A 16,034-nucleotide genomic window follows, 5' to 3' on the forward strand; every position below is an offset into this window, starting at 1 on the left:
GCAAGAAAATAAAATCTGCTTTAGTGTTATAAACAAATGATAAACAAGGTTACTGTTATCATCTTAGTGTTTTTCATGCCTTTATAATGATGCATTTGATCATTATCATATTTCATCCAAAGCATTTGTTTTTCGAAACATCCCAAGGAGAAGGTATAGACACCATAAAATTCTATTTATTTATTTTTACGTTGTTTTAAGGTGACTTAATATGACAACTACTACAGTAGCATTAATATTTATGCCACACAAAAAAAGCCATTTAAAAGAGCAGATCCCAAATTTTTCAATCCATGACAAAGTCAGGTATAATCTTTCTCTGTACCTATAGAAACAGAAGAAATAAAAAACCCATCAGTTCACTTTTGGTAGAGATTAGTTTTTATTGTCCTGTCAATGTTTGAATGAAATTGCAGCTGCATGCCATATTTTTATTATAAACATCCAAAACAATACTCTTGAAATGCTTCATCGCTGTTGTATAGTCTAAGAAGGTCAACTACACCTCAGTTTTAGACATGTAAATATCAACATTAAAGGCAGGGTCCATGATCTCTGAAAGCCAATGTTGATATTTGAAATCACCCCAAAAGAATCTGGAACTTCTTTTGATAGACCCGCCCCACACATACGCCAACCAGGAAACGATGACGTTTCATAGACACGCCCCTTAATGCTGATTGGCTACAAGTGTGTTTTGGTAGTCGGCCCGACTCCTTTTCCAAAGCGTTTTTCAGAAATCGTGCACTCCGCCTTTAAATCCAACTGTGTCCCTTTCGCATCCATGAAAGCACAATAAACTCAAGCTATATCCACGCTAGTACTCAAGAACGTTCTTGGTTTTGAGAACTTTACAAGACCATTTTTTGATGGTCTTGGTCTTGTCTCTGTCTCAAATGTGTTTGGTCTCTTGGACACTTCCACAAGCCATTTCTCATTCTCTGCTGTCTACCGTACTCATACAGGAGCTTGTTTCACGTTTGCTATTCCATAAGTTCTGTCATTCACCTCCGTCTCTCATTGGCTATTGTGAAAGTACTGATGTAATCCTGATTTAAAATCCCAAATATCAAACATGTTTAATATGATTGTGGGGCGCCCTGATATGCTTGCGAGCAGTTTGTGAGGCGAACATCGAAACCGGTCAGCGTCCAAGACCCAATTTTCTTTCAAATTCTACAAAGGGGAAAACTGAGGTATATTCGGGCCAAAAATCCTGTAGTGTGACCCAGACTTAAAGCTCCCATAACACACGTTAATCTCATGTTAATCTTAGGTATTTATAGAGTAGTATTACATCCTTCATATCTCCAAAGAGTCTTTAGTTTTATCAGATTTATAAAAGACAGATCAGCTGTACCGATTCTTTCCGTATAAACCCGAACCCCTTGGGGCGTGCCGTGGGGGGAGAGAGTCACAAGAAAGCAACACACAAACCCACTATCTCTGGATAACTTATGATTCACTACATGTTCGTGTCGTTTATATTATATGCACTTACGCACCGATTTTCAACACAACACAGAAGTCTTACCGACTGCAACTCATGACCCTGTTGGGACTTTTCAACGAAACAAACACACACGCAAAACTTCGCTGCTACCCCAGATAAACAAACTATATCCATTGTTTCCATAATGCTGGCTTACCTCTCCTTACATCTTAAAGCACACGTGCTATTGTTGAGTCATGATATAAAACAATGTGATGCCTGTTACTTCTAGCATCCTCAGTTCTCGCTCCTCCGCTGATTGACGTGTGGGCATGCTTTTCCGGGGGATGTGCCCAAAAAAAAAGAAACATAACGTCTACCCATGCTACGTAAGATGTACCCATGTTCAAAAAATACTTGTATGAATCCTGGCGAAGTTTAATCGGCACAGAAATACTTCAACTGCTTGTAACACGTCCAACTGTTTTTTTTTTTACTTAAGGGGGTCGCACACCGGATGCGCAGCTCGTTCTAAAAAAATCTAACGTATTGTTTTCTATGAGTATACGCACACCGGCGCTGACAGGTGGCACCTTTCCACGGCACCCAGCTTTGACTCATGAAGTTGGCCACAGAGCGCCACTCACATAGTTTAACAATAAATAACATCATATTTGTCCCAAATCATTAACAATTAACATTTGCTGCTAACGCATATTTTGCACTTTGAAGTAGATGCTATCCGACTAAGCTCGCGCTATGTAATGTGCACTTCCGGTTTACGATACCTCCGAGTTGTCCTAGACCTGACTCGACGCGGCGCTGAGCTGCGCGTCCGGTGTGCGACCCCCTTTAGTTTATGTTTAGCATGGGGAAACAAACTCTTAAACTGTGTTAATAAGTCAGAATGCATGAAATACCGTTTACCCCCCCCCCCCCCCCTTAAATAACTATCACAAGCTGGCGACATTCACATTTGCACATTGCATGAAATAAAACCAATATTAATTGATGTTTGGAAGAAAAATTTCCTTGTGTAGCACATCTGCAAGATCATCACTTGAGGATTCATTTTGTCCAAATTATTCTTATGCAGTTTTCTTTTGTAGTTACATTATTTCCTTTTATGCTAAATATTGCCAGTCGGTTGTAATATATTTCTTTGATTTACTGATTCATATCTGTGCATATACTACTGTACAGTACATAAAACTGCTCATAAATTTCTCTTTCATATCTACTGAAGGTATTTGATCATTTAACATAAAAAATGAAATTAATGCTATAAGACAAGACAATTTAAATACAATATGCAGCCATAATGATGCAAATATTTAAATATAGAATTAAATTGATAGACCTCATACAACATTGTATGAAATCTGTGTCTTTTTGTGTTATATATGACCCTGTCTGTGAAATTCAGGCTAAAGTCTCATAATATAATAATGAGATAAAGAGCATTAAAGATTGATTTCACTCATTGATTTCAATCCTTACTCAGTCAATATTAAACATTTCAAGGTTTTTGTAGAAAGTAAAATGTCGAAATCACTAAAAATGAATTTAGGTTCGTTTTTCACTTGCAGGGTAACATATATTCCTCTCTGTATTTCTACAGTGATATGTCATTGAGAGAGTCAATCGATCGAGCAGTAGACTTGACCCTACATCACTTATAGTTGGCAAGGTTTCACAATCAAGCTCCGTACGGCAATACGAGCTCTCAGATAGTAACGCATATCTAAGCTGTCTATGCTCTTAATGACACTGCGATGATGTAGAGGGTTGAAAGATGGTAAAGTTCATGCAATATTCATACATTCTCCTCTATATTTAGATATTTCATCGAGCGGAGAGAAGACAAAGAGGTGTATTTCGATATCGAATCCATCAGCGGTGTCATTAGAACTACTCAGCTGCTGGACCGGGAGGAGACGCCATGGCACAACATCACTGTCATGGCAACGGAGGAGGGTGGGTACCATAAATCATGCTGGTTGAGAGTCACCACTTTAATAACTTGCTTTATTTATATTTAATAACTTTCAGAGCTAATGAGTTTGCCGAGACAGTCCCAGAAAATTGTGTGCTCATTAGAAACAAACTGCTGTAGTTATGCTTTTGCTGAAAATCGCTTGACCTCCCAAAGCTCAAATTTAACCACACACCATCAAATTCTTCTAAGTTTGTGAGTTAGGCCCACCAAATTAATGTAATAGTGATATACTTTTACTATACGTCCACAGTATTGGATTTTTGTTTTCTCTTTTAGGGTGAGTTTAAGAAAACATAAATCACACAAACCAAAAAGATGAATGTTAAGTTTAAACGAGGATGTTGATATTGTGTTATGCAATCAAAGATACACATGGAGGAAAATGTTGTTGCCATGGCGATGGCTTGTCATTGAAGGTTTCATTATAAGAAATGTAAACATTTCTGTTCTTGCTGTGTGTGTGTAAATGCTTGTTAGAGCAACATTAGGGTGAAAGCATTACTAGGGAGGAAACCTTACTTTGTCTACATACTTGCAAGAGATATTAGAAATTATAAACACATTGGTAACACTTTACAATAAGGTTCATTAGTTAACATCAGGCCCCGATTAACACAGTGTAGTGCCCCAGGGTGACCAAATTTCAAGTGCCCCCGCCCCAAAAAAAACAAATTATACATTATATTATATATTATATTGAACTCTAGTCATTCAATATCTTTAGGTTATAATAACATTAAAAATTCAAATCTATCATTTGATTTTCAAAGATTTATTATAAAAACTGATTATTTTTCCGCAAAATGCAATAAAGTTTTTTTTAAAGGAATAGTCTACTCATTTTCAATATTAAAATATGTTATTACCTTAACTAAGAATTGTTGATACATCCCTCTATCATCTGTGTGCGTGCATGTAAGCGCTGGAGCGCGCTGCGACGCTTCGATAGCATTTAGCTTAGCCCCATTCATTCAATGGTACCATTCAGAGATAAAGTTAGAAGTGACCAAACACATCAACGTTTTTCCTATTTAAGACGAGTAGTTATACGAGCAAGTTTGGTGGTACAAAATAAAACGTAGCGCTTTTCTAAGCGAATTTAAAAGAGGAACTATATTTTATGGCCTAATAGCACTTTTGGGAGTACTTCGACTCGGCGCAGTAACACCCTCCCTCTCCCATTATGAGAGTGAGAAGGGGAGCGGACTTTTCAGGCGAGTCCAAGTACTCCCAAAAGTGCTATTACGCCATAAAAGATAGTTCCTCTTTTAAATCCGCTTAGAAAAGCGCTACGTTTTATTTTGTACCACCAAACTTGCTCGTATAACTACTCGTCTTAAATAGGAAAAACGTTGATGTGTTTGGTCACTTCTAACTTTATCTCTAAATGGTAGCATTGAATGAATGGGGCTAAGCTAAATGCTATCGAAGCGTTGCAGCGCGCTCCAGCGCTTACGTGCACGCACACAGATGATAGAGGGATGTATCAACAATTCTTAGTTAAGGTAATAACATATTTTAATATTGAAAATGAGTAGACTATTCTTTAATGCTATAAAACTATTGAATCAATATGTAAATGTACATTCATCTTACATTAATATCATTAATCAAAACACTTACTTTTACATATTAATAACACTGTCATTGCTGCTGTCATCCTTGGAACGTCATCGCTGAACTTTTTTGACAAAAATGTTAAATGTAAAATGTTTTGTTCCTGATCGATTTTTGTTGACTTTGAGTATAATAAAATTGAATAATGGAAAGTTTTTCATTAGATCCTCTGGGGTCAACGTGTTAGCATGACAGAAGCTTGATGCTGTTGTGTGAGAACAAACAACAGCCGCCATTTTTCCTTCGCCTGAGTGCCTCTCGCGTAAATTATTCGATTTTGATGGCTTACATTCTTCCCCGCTACAGAAAACCATCACAGGTTTATCAATGCCAACAAAATTATTATTTTGTTTTTGTTTGTTTGTTGATCACAGAGTACAAAGTAGATGAGAAAAACTAAGATTCTGTGTGTATTCAACACGCCGCCATTGTTGTTTACAATGCGTGGAATGCTGCGCTGTGATTTGTTGAGCGGATTAATTGTAGACCGCTAATTATATCCATCTCGTCATGCACGCCGAGTTGCATCGCCTTGATACCAGTTTCAGTTGCGACCAACTTTTGCCGAATCCCGTAGGAAGGATGCCAAAAACATCAACAAATGCCTTGCTCGTGTTTCTCTGTTCCTCTTTTAAAATCGATGCTTTGTCGATATCTTTTAGAAAAGACTCAATGTCAGAATCCACACATCTGAATTCTACAGCGGCAGCCATTTCGTTGTAAACAGATTCAACACACGCGCTCTTTGGTGACGTGGTTCATTACGTTACTGTTGATCATCTGTGCATCATCGTATAAAGCCCGCCCTGACAATTTGATTTGTTCGACCAGCTTTGGGTCTAGCATAGTAGCTCCTCAACGCAGAAACCCCAGACCGATCTTCCCGTTCTCAAAATATTGTGGGCGGGGCTAAGATCGGCTGAAATCCAGGCTAAGTTAACTCATAAAATAGGTACAAATTTCAGTGAGATCAGGCTGAGATGGTATATAGTTATATTTTCGATATATTTAGCAAGCGATTCTATAAACTAATGCGTAATTCGAAACTTAACAACATGTGTCTAAAAGAGATGCAAAGTACATTCAAAAGTATTCAGTTTGTTGTGTTAATTGCTCAATAACATATCACTGCACATTCTTGCTCTGGAACGGTTTTATAATTTATTATTAATTATAAAGCCTTGTTAATTTTTGCATTCATAGTGTTTTGTTTCAAATGAATTTAATCAGAACGAGTCCAACTCATTTAGAGAATTCCTACTAGATCATTTCGACAAATTGTAAACAAAATTAACCAGATCCCAACCATGGACGAATGGATGCATGCAAATGTACAGTTCGAAGACGTGCTCTTTTGAGACAAACTAACATGAATTTGCACAACCTGTGTTTCTTAATCAGATATTAATCGGTCATTACAGTGTTTTTGTGTGAATGGAAATTGATATTTAACAATATATCATAGTTACAAATATTCAGACCCACACACATTCGCTGTGTAGAATTGTTATTTTCAAATAATGATATTTAAAATGCTAAATGGATCGGTGGGTAGATAAATGGATGAATGGATGGATCTCTACTACCATACTTTTCTATTGTCTATAAACTGCATGTGTGATGTTCATTAGGAAACTTTCGTTTGTACCTGATACAAGCATTTGACACCCGTTTATTTCCAGACAATCCCAGCCTCCAGAGTCACGTACCCGTCACAGTGCAGGTACTGGATGTGAATGACAATCCTCCAAAGATCAACACCGATGAGGAGATCATCATCTGCGAGAGCACCAGAGCAGGACAGGTAAGTCCCAAAACAGCTCAACTCTCTTTCTCGCACCTTTTCCCCGTTTTCAAATGGTGTGGAAAAGAGAGCGAGAATATTTGGAGGGACAGAAATGGGAGAAATAGAAGGAGGTTAAAGGAATGCTAATCATCTCTGTATGAGAATAAGAATCTGATCAACAAAGCGTGACGGTTCTGAATCGCTAAACCGCGCTGCTATTTTCCTGCCTGCACTTTTCCCTATTTTATTTCGAAATGCTGTTTTTCACCAGCAGCACCACACAAAGAGTGAAGGACAGATGAGGTCAAGTCCATTTTAATATTCCCTGTGCTCCTAACATGAAACAGTACTTCCTATTCTACACAATTACCCACACTATATTAAATTGCTGGCATTTTCTGATACAGTACCTTGTACTTTGTAGTAGTGAGTTTTTTTTTTCAGATTGTGAATAATCAGAGTTCTGGATCAAATTGCACAATAAGCAGTGATTTAAGTGCCAACATGTTTTCCAGAAAGCTTTTTTTCTAGTAGTTAGGCACAGAAGCATGCACATAGGGACAAACTCAACTGTTTGGTTTTATTAACCTACAGTGTGCTGGGTTGTTTCAACCATTGTTGGGTCAAATATAAACATTTCCTGGGTTGATTTACACCAACGATTGGGTTTGTCCCTTTTTGACCCAACACTGACTTGAAAATAACACAGCATTTTATCGATTGTGTTATTTTTTGTTGATTTGAGCCCTATTCGGACGGTATATTTGTTTCCCGTCAGAACGTAAGATATTTTCATCATTTACAGGTATAGTCAGTCATTTTATTGACGTATGAATCCAGAATGTCAGTGTTTTTCTCTGACCACCCACGTAAAAATTCCCAGCCGAATGACCTTCTGTTTTTTTGACAAACACCAAGGTCGTGTGGTTATTTAATTGCCGTCCGAATCCAGATCTCGGAGTTTATGAAAGGGGATCAATGCAAAAGTCATTCTGCACTTTCTTTCAGACAATTCAAAAGCAGCATATCGTCGCTGCCCGATGAAACTCACGTATGTCCAAAACGGTTACTTTTCAGGAAGTGAAAAAAACACAGTATATCAAAAGCAGTTAAATGTAGCGTTGTCATACTTGGTACGGCATCTTTACATCTTACCATATTCTTGCCAGCGTAATGATATAATCCACATTTGACCAAAATTGAGTTTAAATGGACATACATGCATATTTTACAGTAAAGGTGGTCGATACACGTTCTTCCGATCATTAATTAGAATGACCAAGACCCGTTTCATATTGACAGATGAATACGCTCAGTATTAAATAGCCTACATCTTAGTTTATTAAATATGCTTAGTTTATTTAATATTAATTATAAATTTATTAAATGTCTCTTGCAAACTATGAAGGGACAATGAATCAATACACTGACATGGTAATGCTAGACAGATACTTTGTTTGCATAGTCCTATCATAATTTTGTCACTCGTACATCTGCCGTCTGGGGGAAAAGTTTACTTCGATGAAGGAAAGTCATTGTCTCACCAGGCTATGTTTATTCAGCTATCCAGTGCTGAGCTTCGATGAAACTTCACGAGACCGACGAGATGCTTCCACAGGGCGGGAGATACGCTGCGTGATTGACAGCTTTGACACCAAATGGATATACGTGAAAATCAGATAACATGATTTCACAACTTTTCATTGGCCATTTAGATGTGTGAAGCATACTGTATACGGAAATGAACCTGGACATTCAATCCGTTGAAAAATCTCAAAATCGGCAAAATGGACATACGTGGTTTTCATCGGACAGCGACAATATGGTCACCTGCCGTTTATTCTGCATCAGTGAAACGTCTTTCTTTGCGAGCGTTTTAAACATTGATCATCTTCATAATTGAAATGATGAAGAAGTATGGGCACAATCTTTCATCGCTCTTCTGCAGCGAGTGAGAGCTGATATAAATAAAGAGAAAAAAATCACGAAAACATTTCAAATGTCTATTATCAGCAGCAACAAATGCTAAATACAATTTTAAAATGTATTCAATTACCCAACAGTACTCCATATACATATAATGAAGTATCCAGGTCATGTGAATGATCATGTTGTTAACCACACATCCACCGCAAATTTATCTTCATCCGAATGCATGAGTTTTATCACGGAGGAGGCATGCACTTGTATTTTTACAGCCATCCTCACGAGAAACAATTTTCAGGTAAAGAGGATATTCAGTAAGTAAAAAAGTTCCCTTTATACAATTTAAAATTTCTGTTAGTAACAACAGTTTGTAGGGGAGATACGGAGCCCCTAAGGGGATGTGGATCAAAAATTAAATAAAGTTTAGTTTAGTTTAGTTTCGCGTGCGCACGTGAAACTATCGCATGCTCACATGAAACGTTTGTGTGTGCACGCGAAAGTTTCATGTGAGTATGCGAAACTAAATTTAAAAAAAAATTCTGCACATGAAAGTTTCGCTTGAGCACATGAAACTAAACTTTCGATTTTTTTACTCCAATGTCACCTTAGGGGCTCGGTGGGGAGAAATTTTAAAATTAAGAGGGAATATTTTTTCAAAACTTAACCAATTAAAGGGGTCATATGACGTTGCTAAAAAACTTTATTTAGTGTATTTGGTGAAATGCAATGTGCTTACCCGGTTTGGGGTTAAAAAACACATTATTTTCCACATATCGTACATTATTGTTTTTCCTCCATTCCACTCTCATGCTTCGATTTTTACAAACCTCGCTGTTCTGAAAAGTGCAGTGTGCTCTGATTGGCCAGGTGAAAGTTTGTTGTACATTGTGATTGGCCGAAAACCTCAAGCTTGTGGCAGAAATAATACACCCCCTACCGTATTTGGAAATTCAGCTCCCAAAGCCCAGCATCTTTAGGACATTGCGGCAACAATACTACAGCAAGAATAAAAGTTACACTTTTTTTCTTTGTGTATATATTTGAGCGGTGTTATGCAAATATTTCCACATGACATAGATATGTGGGGCCATGTTAAAATAAGGCGTTTTAGGAAGGCATGGATGAGCCATCACTTTTAAAAAGAATATCTTGTTGGATTGAGACTTTTATCTTTGCAACTTTACAGATGCACGAACAGCTTTAAACACTCCAAAGACAAAAGGAAAACATAAAATTGCATCATATGACCCTTGTAAGAAGACAAAAGTTTAATTTTCTTTCAAACAATGTGGACTGATAAATGGTGTACAATTGTATAGGAGGAATATTGGCATCAAATGTATGCATATCTGTACCTAAATGGCACGGTCTTTTTAAAGAGTACTGCCCTAATGAAAGCTTGGGGCTATTTTTTTTTTAATTCTGACAGTGTAATGATAAAGGGTATTTTTATAAATTATGCAAAAATATGCAAAAATATTAATATAGAGCAATAAAAATAAGCATGGTATGATAATGAACAGCAGATTCAAATATTTTACAATTTGCATTTGACAATTGGCAAGAAAATAACCTTTTTCTATATCTATAATTATGACCTATTTCAGTATAAACCACTTCAAAGTATTAACTTGTAAAGGTTTGTAAAGCACATGGATACCAACACACAAAGGACTGCACTCATGAAATCAAAATGCCTGTTGGGTTGCTACGACAACCCAGACCCACGAACCAGCTGGTTTTGACGCAGAATGCACAGAGCTTTCAAGAATTGCTGAGATGCAAGCAGAGATGTCAGATGAATTGCATTTGAATTGGACAGAAAAAAGGAATGAACAAAAGTCAAACAAATTGGCCTAAATCCATGTTGGGGATAAGATCGGGGGGTGGTACGTGGCTAGAAAGACCAACATGACTGGTCACCAAAAATCATTGATCTCCAGCATCCAATACTGGGGAGACCCTAATTAAAACTTAATTTTTTAATCAGCATTAGCAGAAATCTCATAAAAGGTCAAGCTAAACTAGGAAACTTCATTTTATGTCAGTAACTCTGGATCATGCTGTTTCATAAAACCAGAATGGACCGATATGAAAAATTAATCTCACTAAAGTCTTTACTATTTTTCTGTTGATGGCAGGTCATTCAGACGATCACTGCTGTGGATAAAGATGATTTTGCCAATGGAAAAGGATTTTCCTTCTCTTTTCCTGGAGGAATTCCTGTCAACCCCAACTTTACAATTAAAGACAATGAAGGTAGGCCATGACAGCTTTCAGTGTGTGTGCATGTTTCAGTTTTCACGGTCACAAAAAACCTGGAAAAGGCAGGGAATTTCAAGCATGAAAGAGTCCTAGGGCCCTATTTTAACGATCTAAGCGCATGGTCTAAAGCGCGCGGGGCACAGTTTTAAAGTGCGTGACCGAATCGACTTTTGCTAATTTAGCGACGGGAAAAATGGTTTGTGCGCCTGCCGCAGTCTAAAAGGGTTGTTCCTATTCTCATAATGAGTAATGGGTGTGTTTTAGGTGTAACGTGCAATAAACCAATGAGAGTTTCATCTCCCATTCCCTTTAAAAGCCAGTTGCACTCGCAACTGCACATGTAAGGTCATTTATTACAGTTTTCAATATCATCTTGGTCATTGATCACTGTGAGTCTGTGTTCTGATATGTATGTATGCATGTATGTGTGCTTTTGGCATATTTAAGACTTGTTCTGCTTCTGAAATGACTTAAAGGGCAATGATGTTATCAGTTTGTGTGTTTTAAGGCAATTGAATCCATGATCTTCCATTTGAGCTACAGGAAAATTCATTGTACTTTGTACTTCTTGGTAGAGAACATCTATGAAGTGTCATTTTGTTTGGATGGATTGTATGTCTGATCTTTGGCCCCCTTTTAATCCTATTTCTTCTGCTTATATCGCTTCTTTTGTGGCACTGGTGCCTCAGGTTATCTTTAAAGCAATTGGTGAAGTTTTGTTCTGTTCCAGACACCTACTTTAAAGCACTTTCAAAATACAGTTCAATTCAGCACGTTTTATTTTTCTCATCACTGTCAGAGCAAGCCAGTATTCCATTTGAGGGATTATGGGCCTAACCTCACACGGTGGTTTAGTCTCTGATGCTGTTGAACGAAATACTGGCTCCCTAAACCCATGAACCTACGGCCTTAATGCAATACTTATATAGATGCCTGTGGGCTGGAGGTTACCATGGAGACCACTCTCATCCCAGGTCTGCTGTACTGGGATCTAAATCTGGACCTTGTGACCAGGGTATTCGAACACTGGGGAAAATAAAAGACCCCTTGAGATGGTTATGGCAGGGGTATGAAAGGGTTTAAGATTGGTTTGGCTGGATTCTTTTGGGGGAACAAAAAGTCACAACTGAGGGACTCAAACATAACTGGTACAAAAGATGAAGAGTCATTGATACTCAAGAAAGCAATATACTAATTAAAAACTTAAGGCATGTAAACTTTTAAAAAGAAATGATTGTGTAAATTTTATTTTTTGCAGGAAATATGTTAACATGTAATGTAGCCTCTGAAGGGGTGTTTCCCACAAGACAAAATAATCTAAAACTTGTTTTCAGTGGAAATTATAAATGTGTATTTGTATATTTATGTATATGTGTGCATTTGGCAAACACTTTTATACAAAGTGACCTACAGTGCATTTAATTTATACATGTCTTTATCAGTATGTGTCCCCTGTGATCAACCCCATGACTTTTGTGTCATCAAAAACATGCTATTTGCGTGTAGTTGGAAGCTTGAACATTTTGAGTTTACTCGCTTCATTTGCGCGTGAAAGCAATGCTTGAAATTCTTGTCATTCGATACATTCATGCAGTAATCCGCATCATGGGAGGGGCTTCAGCGACTCCGCTTGCTTTGTGTAATCACATCACTACTAGAGCAAGCTCCTGATTGGTTAACGCGCCATGAATATCCGCCAAAGTTTAGATTTTTCAACTCGCCCCTTTTCCACGGCAATGCTCAATTTGCACCTTCCGCACCATTTGCGCAGCGCCTTCCACGTGTCCTGCGCCATTTGCGTGTACCGCGCCATGCCTATTTGCATCTTTGGATTGACTTAACATGTAAATCACTCGCACTTGTTGCCTCTTCTGGGTCTGGTGTGAACACACAGTTACATATAAACACCTTAACTGGCTATCTCGCAGTTTTGTTGATGTGTGCATGTTTGTGTGTAAAGCTCAGGATACACTGCACGATTTTTGGATGTCCCAGACTAAACAATTGTTGTGATTTCTGTTTTTGTGGCTCTTAATCGGTGATCTTATGTCGTAAGGTCCAAAGACGACTTGTTTCCGATCTTGCGACCGAAAATGGCCTACTGATTCTGATTCTGTGTCAAAAATTCAGCATGATCAGAGCACAGCGTGTTCGCTTTTTTTAACCTCTTCAACCCTAGGACCCTGTCCCGGGTCCAAAATTTCTCATTTTGACTTAATATAAAATATTATTTTAATTGTTAATGGTCTGTCATGGACCCCAGTAACACATATGAGATACTGTTTGAAAGCTTAGACTCTCTACTTTATGCAGATATGCATCACTTTGAGATATCTTTTACTGTAAGAAAGTTATATACACTTAATTAACACTATCACCCCCCCCATATTTTTTAATATAATTTAATATTCACATATTTCATATTTTTCAAGTATGACAAACATGGGCAAGTCTTATATCAAATGAAAGCTCGTTATTTTTGTTCTATTATCAACACATATCCAACAATCGTTGAATGAATAATGAGGTAAAAAATGGTCTTTTGTAAACATATGGGAAACTTGAGTGTGGACTGCCTCAGATAGCACAGATAGCCAAATGATAGACCATCTTTTATATTAGGTCCTACTCTAAACAATGAGTCCATTCACAGCATTTTCTTTGTTTGTGTTCATGAATAATCCCTTGCTATTTATTATATGTGCAAAACAAAAAATTAATATTTATATGAAAAATGTATTTTCGCACCCTTCAGTAAAATGAGAATAACTTTTGAATGCAACATGCTAAAGAGTTCATTCTTTTTTTGGGCTGCTGCTAACAACCAGAACTGTCTGCAGTCTGCTAGAGCACACAGAACCAGAGTTATACACTATCATAGACTGTATTTACAACATAAAAAAAGAAAATTTGGTATTTCATCATATGAAAAACAACATAAATAACAATATTTGCACAAACAGCAGCTTTTTATGTAACTTCAAAGGATTTTCTTTAAAATGATATAAAGATTTTGCATTTATTCCACTGTATGTGGTTATGGGCACACTTCAAATGTTTTTAGGCAGAAATTGTGTACAAAAATGGTATTATTCCTCCCTTCAGTTGGAGTCAAATAACTTTGCATTTATAATGATAGAGAAAAAATGCCTTTTTCCTCTGTAAGCTGACAATTGCTGGAATCAAACAAAACTGTCTGCAGGTAGCTGAGGCACCCAGGGCCAGAGTTATACACTTTCAAATAAAAACTTTAGAAAAAAAAACATAAAAAAGCGCCTATTTATTTTTGTGTTTATTAGAGGACTGATAACACATACAACCATGTTTAGCACTTTCAACAGTGTTTTATGTAACTTCAAAGGGTTTCCTGTAAAATGGTACCAAACTTTTGTATGTAAACCTCTGCATGTGGGTATGGGAAGCTTTTGAAATTGGGTAGGCTAAATCCTGGTGAAAATCCCCAAAATAGCTTCAGGGTGTAAGAAATGACAAGGCGGACTATAGACGGTGACATTACGGCCTGTGAAAAACCTGACAAATCTCACAATCCTGTGGAAATGCAGCTTTCTGCAAATGTTAAGCTGATTTTTGTAAGATTTTTGTAAGATATAAAAATAAGATACCCACTTATTTTGCACATGTAAATGCACTAATTGTCATATAGTTATAATCAGTGTTGGGGAAAGTTACTTTTAAAAGTAATGCATTACAATATTAAAGGAACAGTATGTAAGAAATGTATATCAATTAATCATAAAATGGCCCTGATATGTCACTAGACATTAAAAAAATAATTTTCATTTCAAGTACTTATATCACTGACAACAGTGGTCTGGCCAGGATATTGTCATTTAAAAAGTGGAGTTGCAGCCCTCAACTGATGTTTATGTTGTCATTTTGTGTATTGACCACCAGTTGTGTGATTGCAGTACCAGTTTTAGCCACAAGTTTTGTGATTGCAATACCAGTTTTGGCCACAATCCTACATACTGTTCCTTTAAGTTACTCCCCCAAAAAGTAACTAATGCGTTACTTAGTTACTTTTCATGAAAAGCAATGCTTACGTTACTTCTGACTCAAACTGTTCCCGCTCAGGCGCACAGAGTGCGTAAATCTACTTTAATATGTTCAGTTTAATTCAGTACATTATTTTATTTTTAAATTGAATTAATTAAACTGAAAAAACTAAAAAAAGTAACTTAAATATTTAATGTGTACATTTATAAAGTAATGCGTTACTTTAGTAGCTACTTCAAAAAAGTAATATTATTACACTCTCAGAAATAAAGGTACAAAAGTTGTCACTGGGACAGTACCCTTTCAAAAAGGTACACCTTTGTACCCAAAGAGGGCATTTTAGTACTTTGAACTGCCAAAATGTACCTTTAAAGGTACATATTTGTACATAAATGGTACATATTAGGACCTTTTTTAAAGGGTACTGCCCCAGTGACAGCTTCGTACCTTTATTTTTGACAGTGTATGTAATGTGCGTTACCTGTAATGCGTTACCCCCAAAACTGATTATAATTGTATAACATAGTCATACTTCGATAAAATAAATAATCTGAAATGGAAAACCGTATGTATTAACAGTTTTAGTGCATTAAACCATTTCTAAGTAGAAATCTTTGCAGGTGAAATCACAGGACATGCCTTGTGTTACGAAGTTTTGTCCCATGCCTCAAGATCAGTGAGGGCAAAACTATAAAAGGCGAGGCAGATCGATGAGATAATAGAAGATGATTCAAGTTCCACCTGTTTCCTATCGAGCACACTGCAGTATGGAGTTACTAAGTCTCTCTCTCTCTCTCTCTCTCTTACTCTCCCACAGTTCATCTCTCTCTAATCTCTCTCCACTGGGACATGCCACTGTTTACTAGTGTAAGAATTATCAGCTCTTGCCACTGGTGGTCAATGTCAGCTTGTGTTCTCATTCTGGCAGCGCACAAGTGAAGTCCACTTGTCTATGAAGACCTAAAGTGCTTCAAATTTAGCAATAAAACCAC

The 16,034-nt window shown here is 37.1% G+C and overlaps 1 protein-coding gene across 5 annotated transcripts in view; it reads left to right on the forward strand.

Moving 5' to 3' along the window:
- Positions 1 to 16,034, forward strand: part of LOC129420438 (cadherin-18) — a 340,672-nt gene that overhangs the window by 294,892 nt on the left and 29,746 nt on the right. For all 5 annotated transcript variants that reach the window (XM_073867160.1, XM_055175343.2, XM_055175341.2 and 2 more), the window contains 3 exons: positions 3,273 to 3,409; positions 6,731 to 6,852; positions 10,902 to 11,019. In XM_073867160.1, the coding sequence (XP_073723261.1) occupies positions 3,273 to 3,409; positions 6,731 to 6,852; positions 10,902 to 11,019 (377 nt within the window). The remainder of the gene's footprint in view (positions 1 to 3,272; positions 3,410 to 6,730; positions 6,853 to 10,901; positions 11,020 to 16,034) is intronic.

The sequence above is a fragment of the Misgurnus anguillicaudatus genome, chromosome 4 (genome assembly GCF_027580225.2).
Source record: "Misgurnus anguillicaudatus chromosome 4, ASM2758022v2, whole genome shotgun sequence".
Taxonomy (NCBI): Eukaryota; Metazoa; Chordata; class Actinopteri; order Cypriniformes; family Cobitidae; genus Misgurnus; species Misgurnus anguillicaudatus.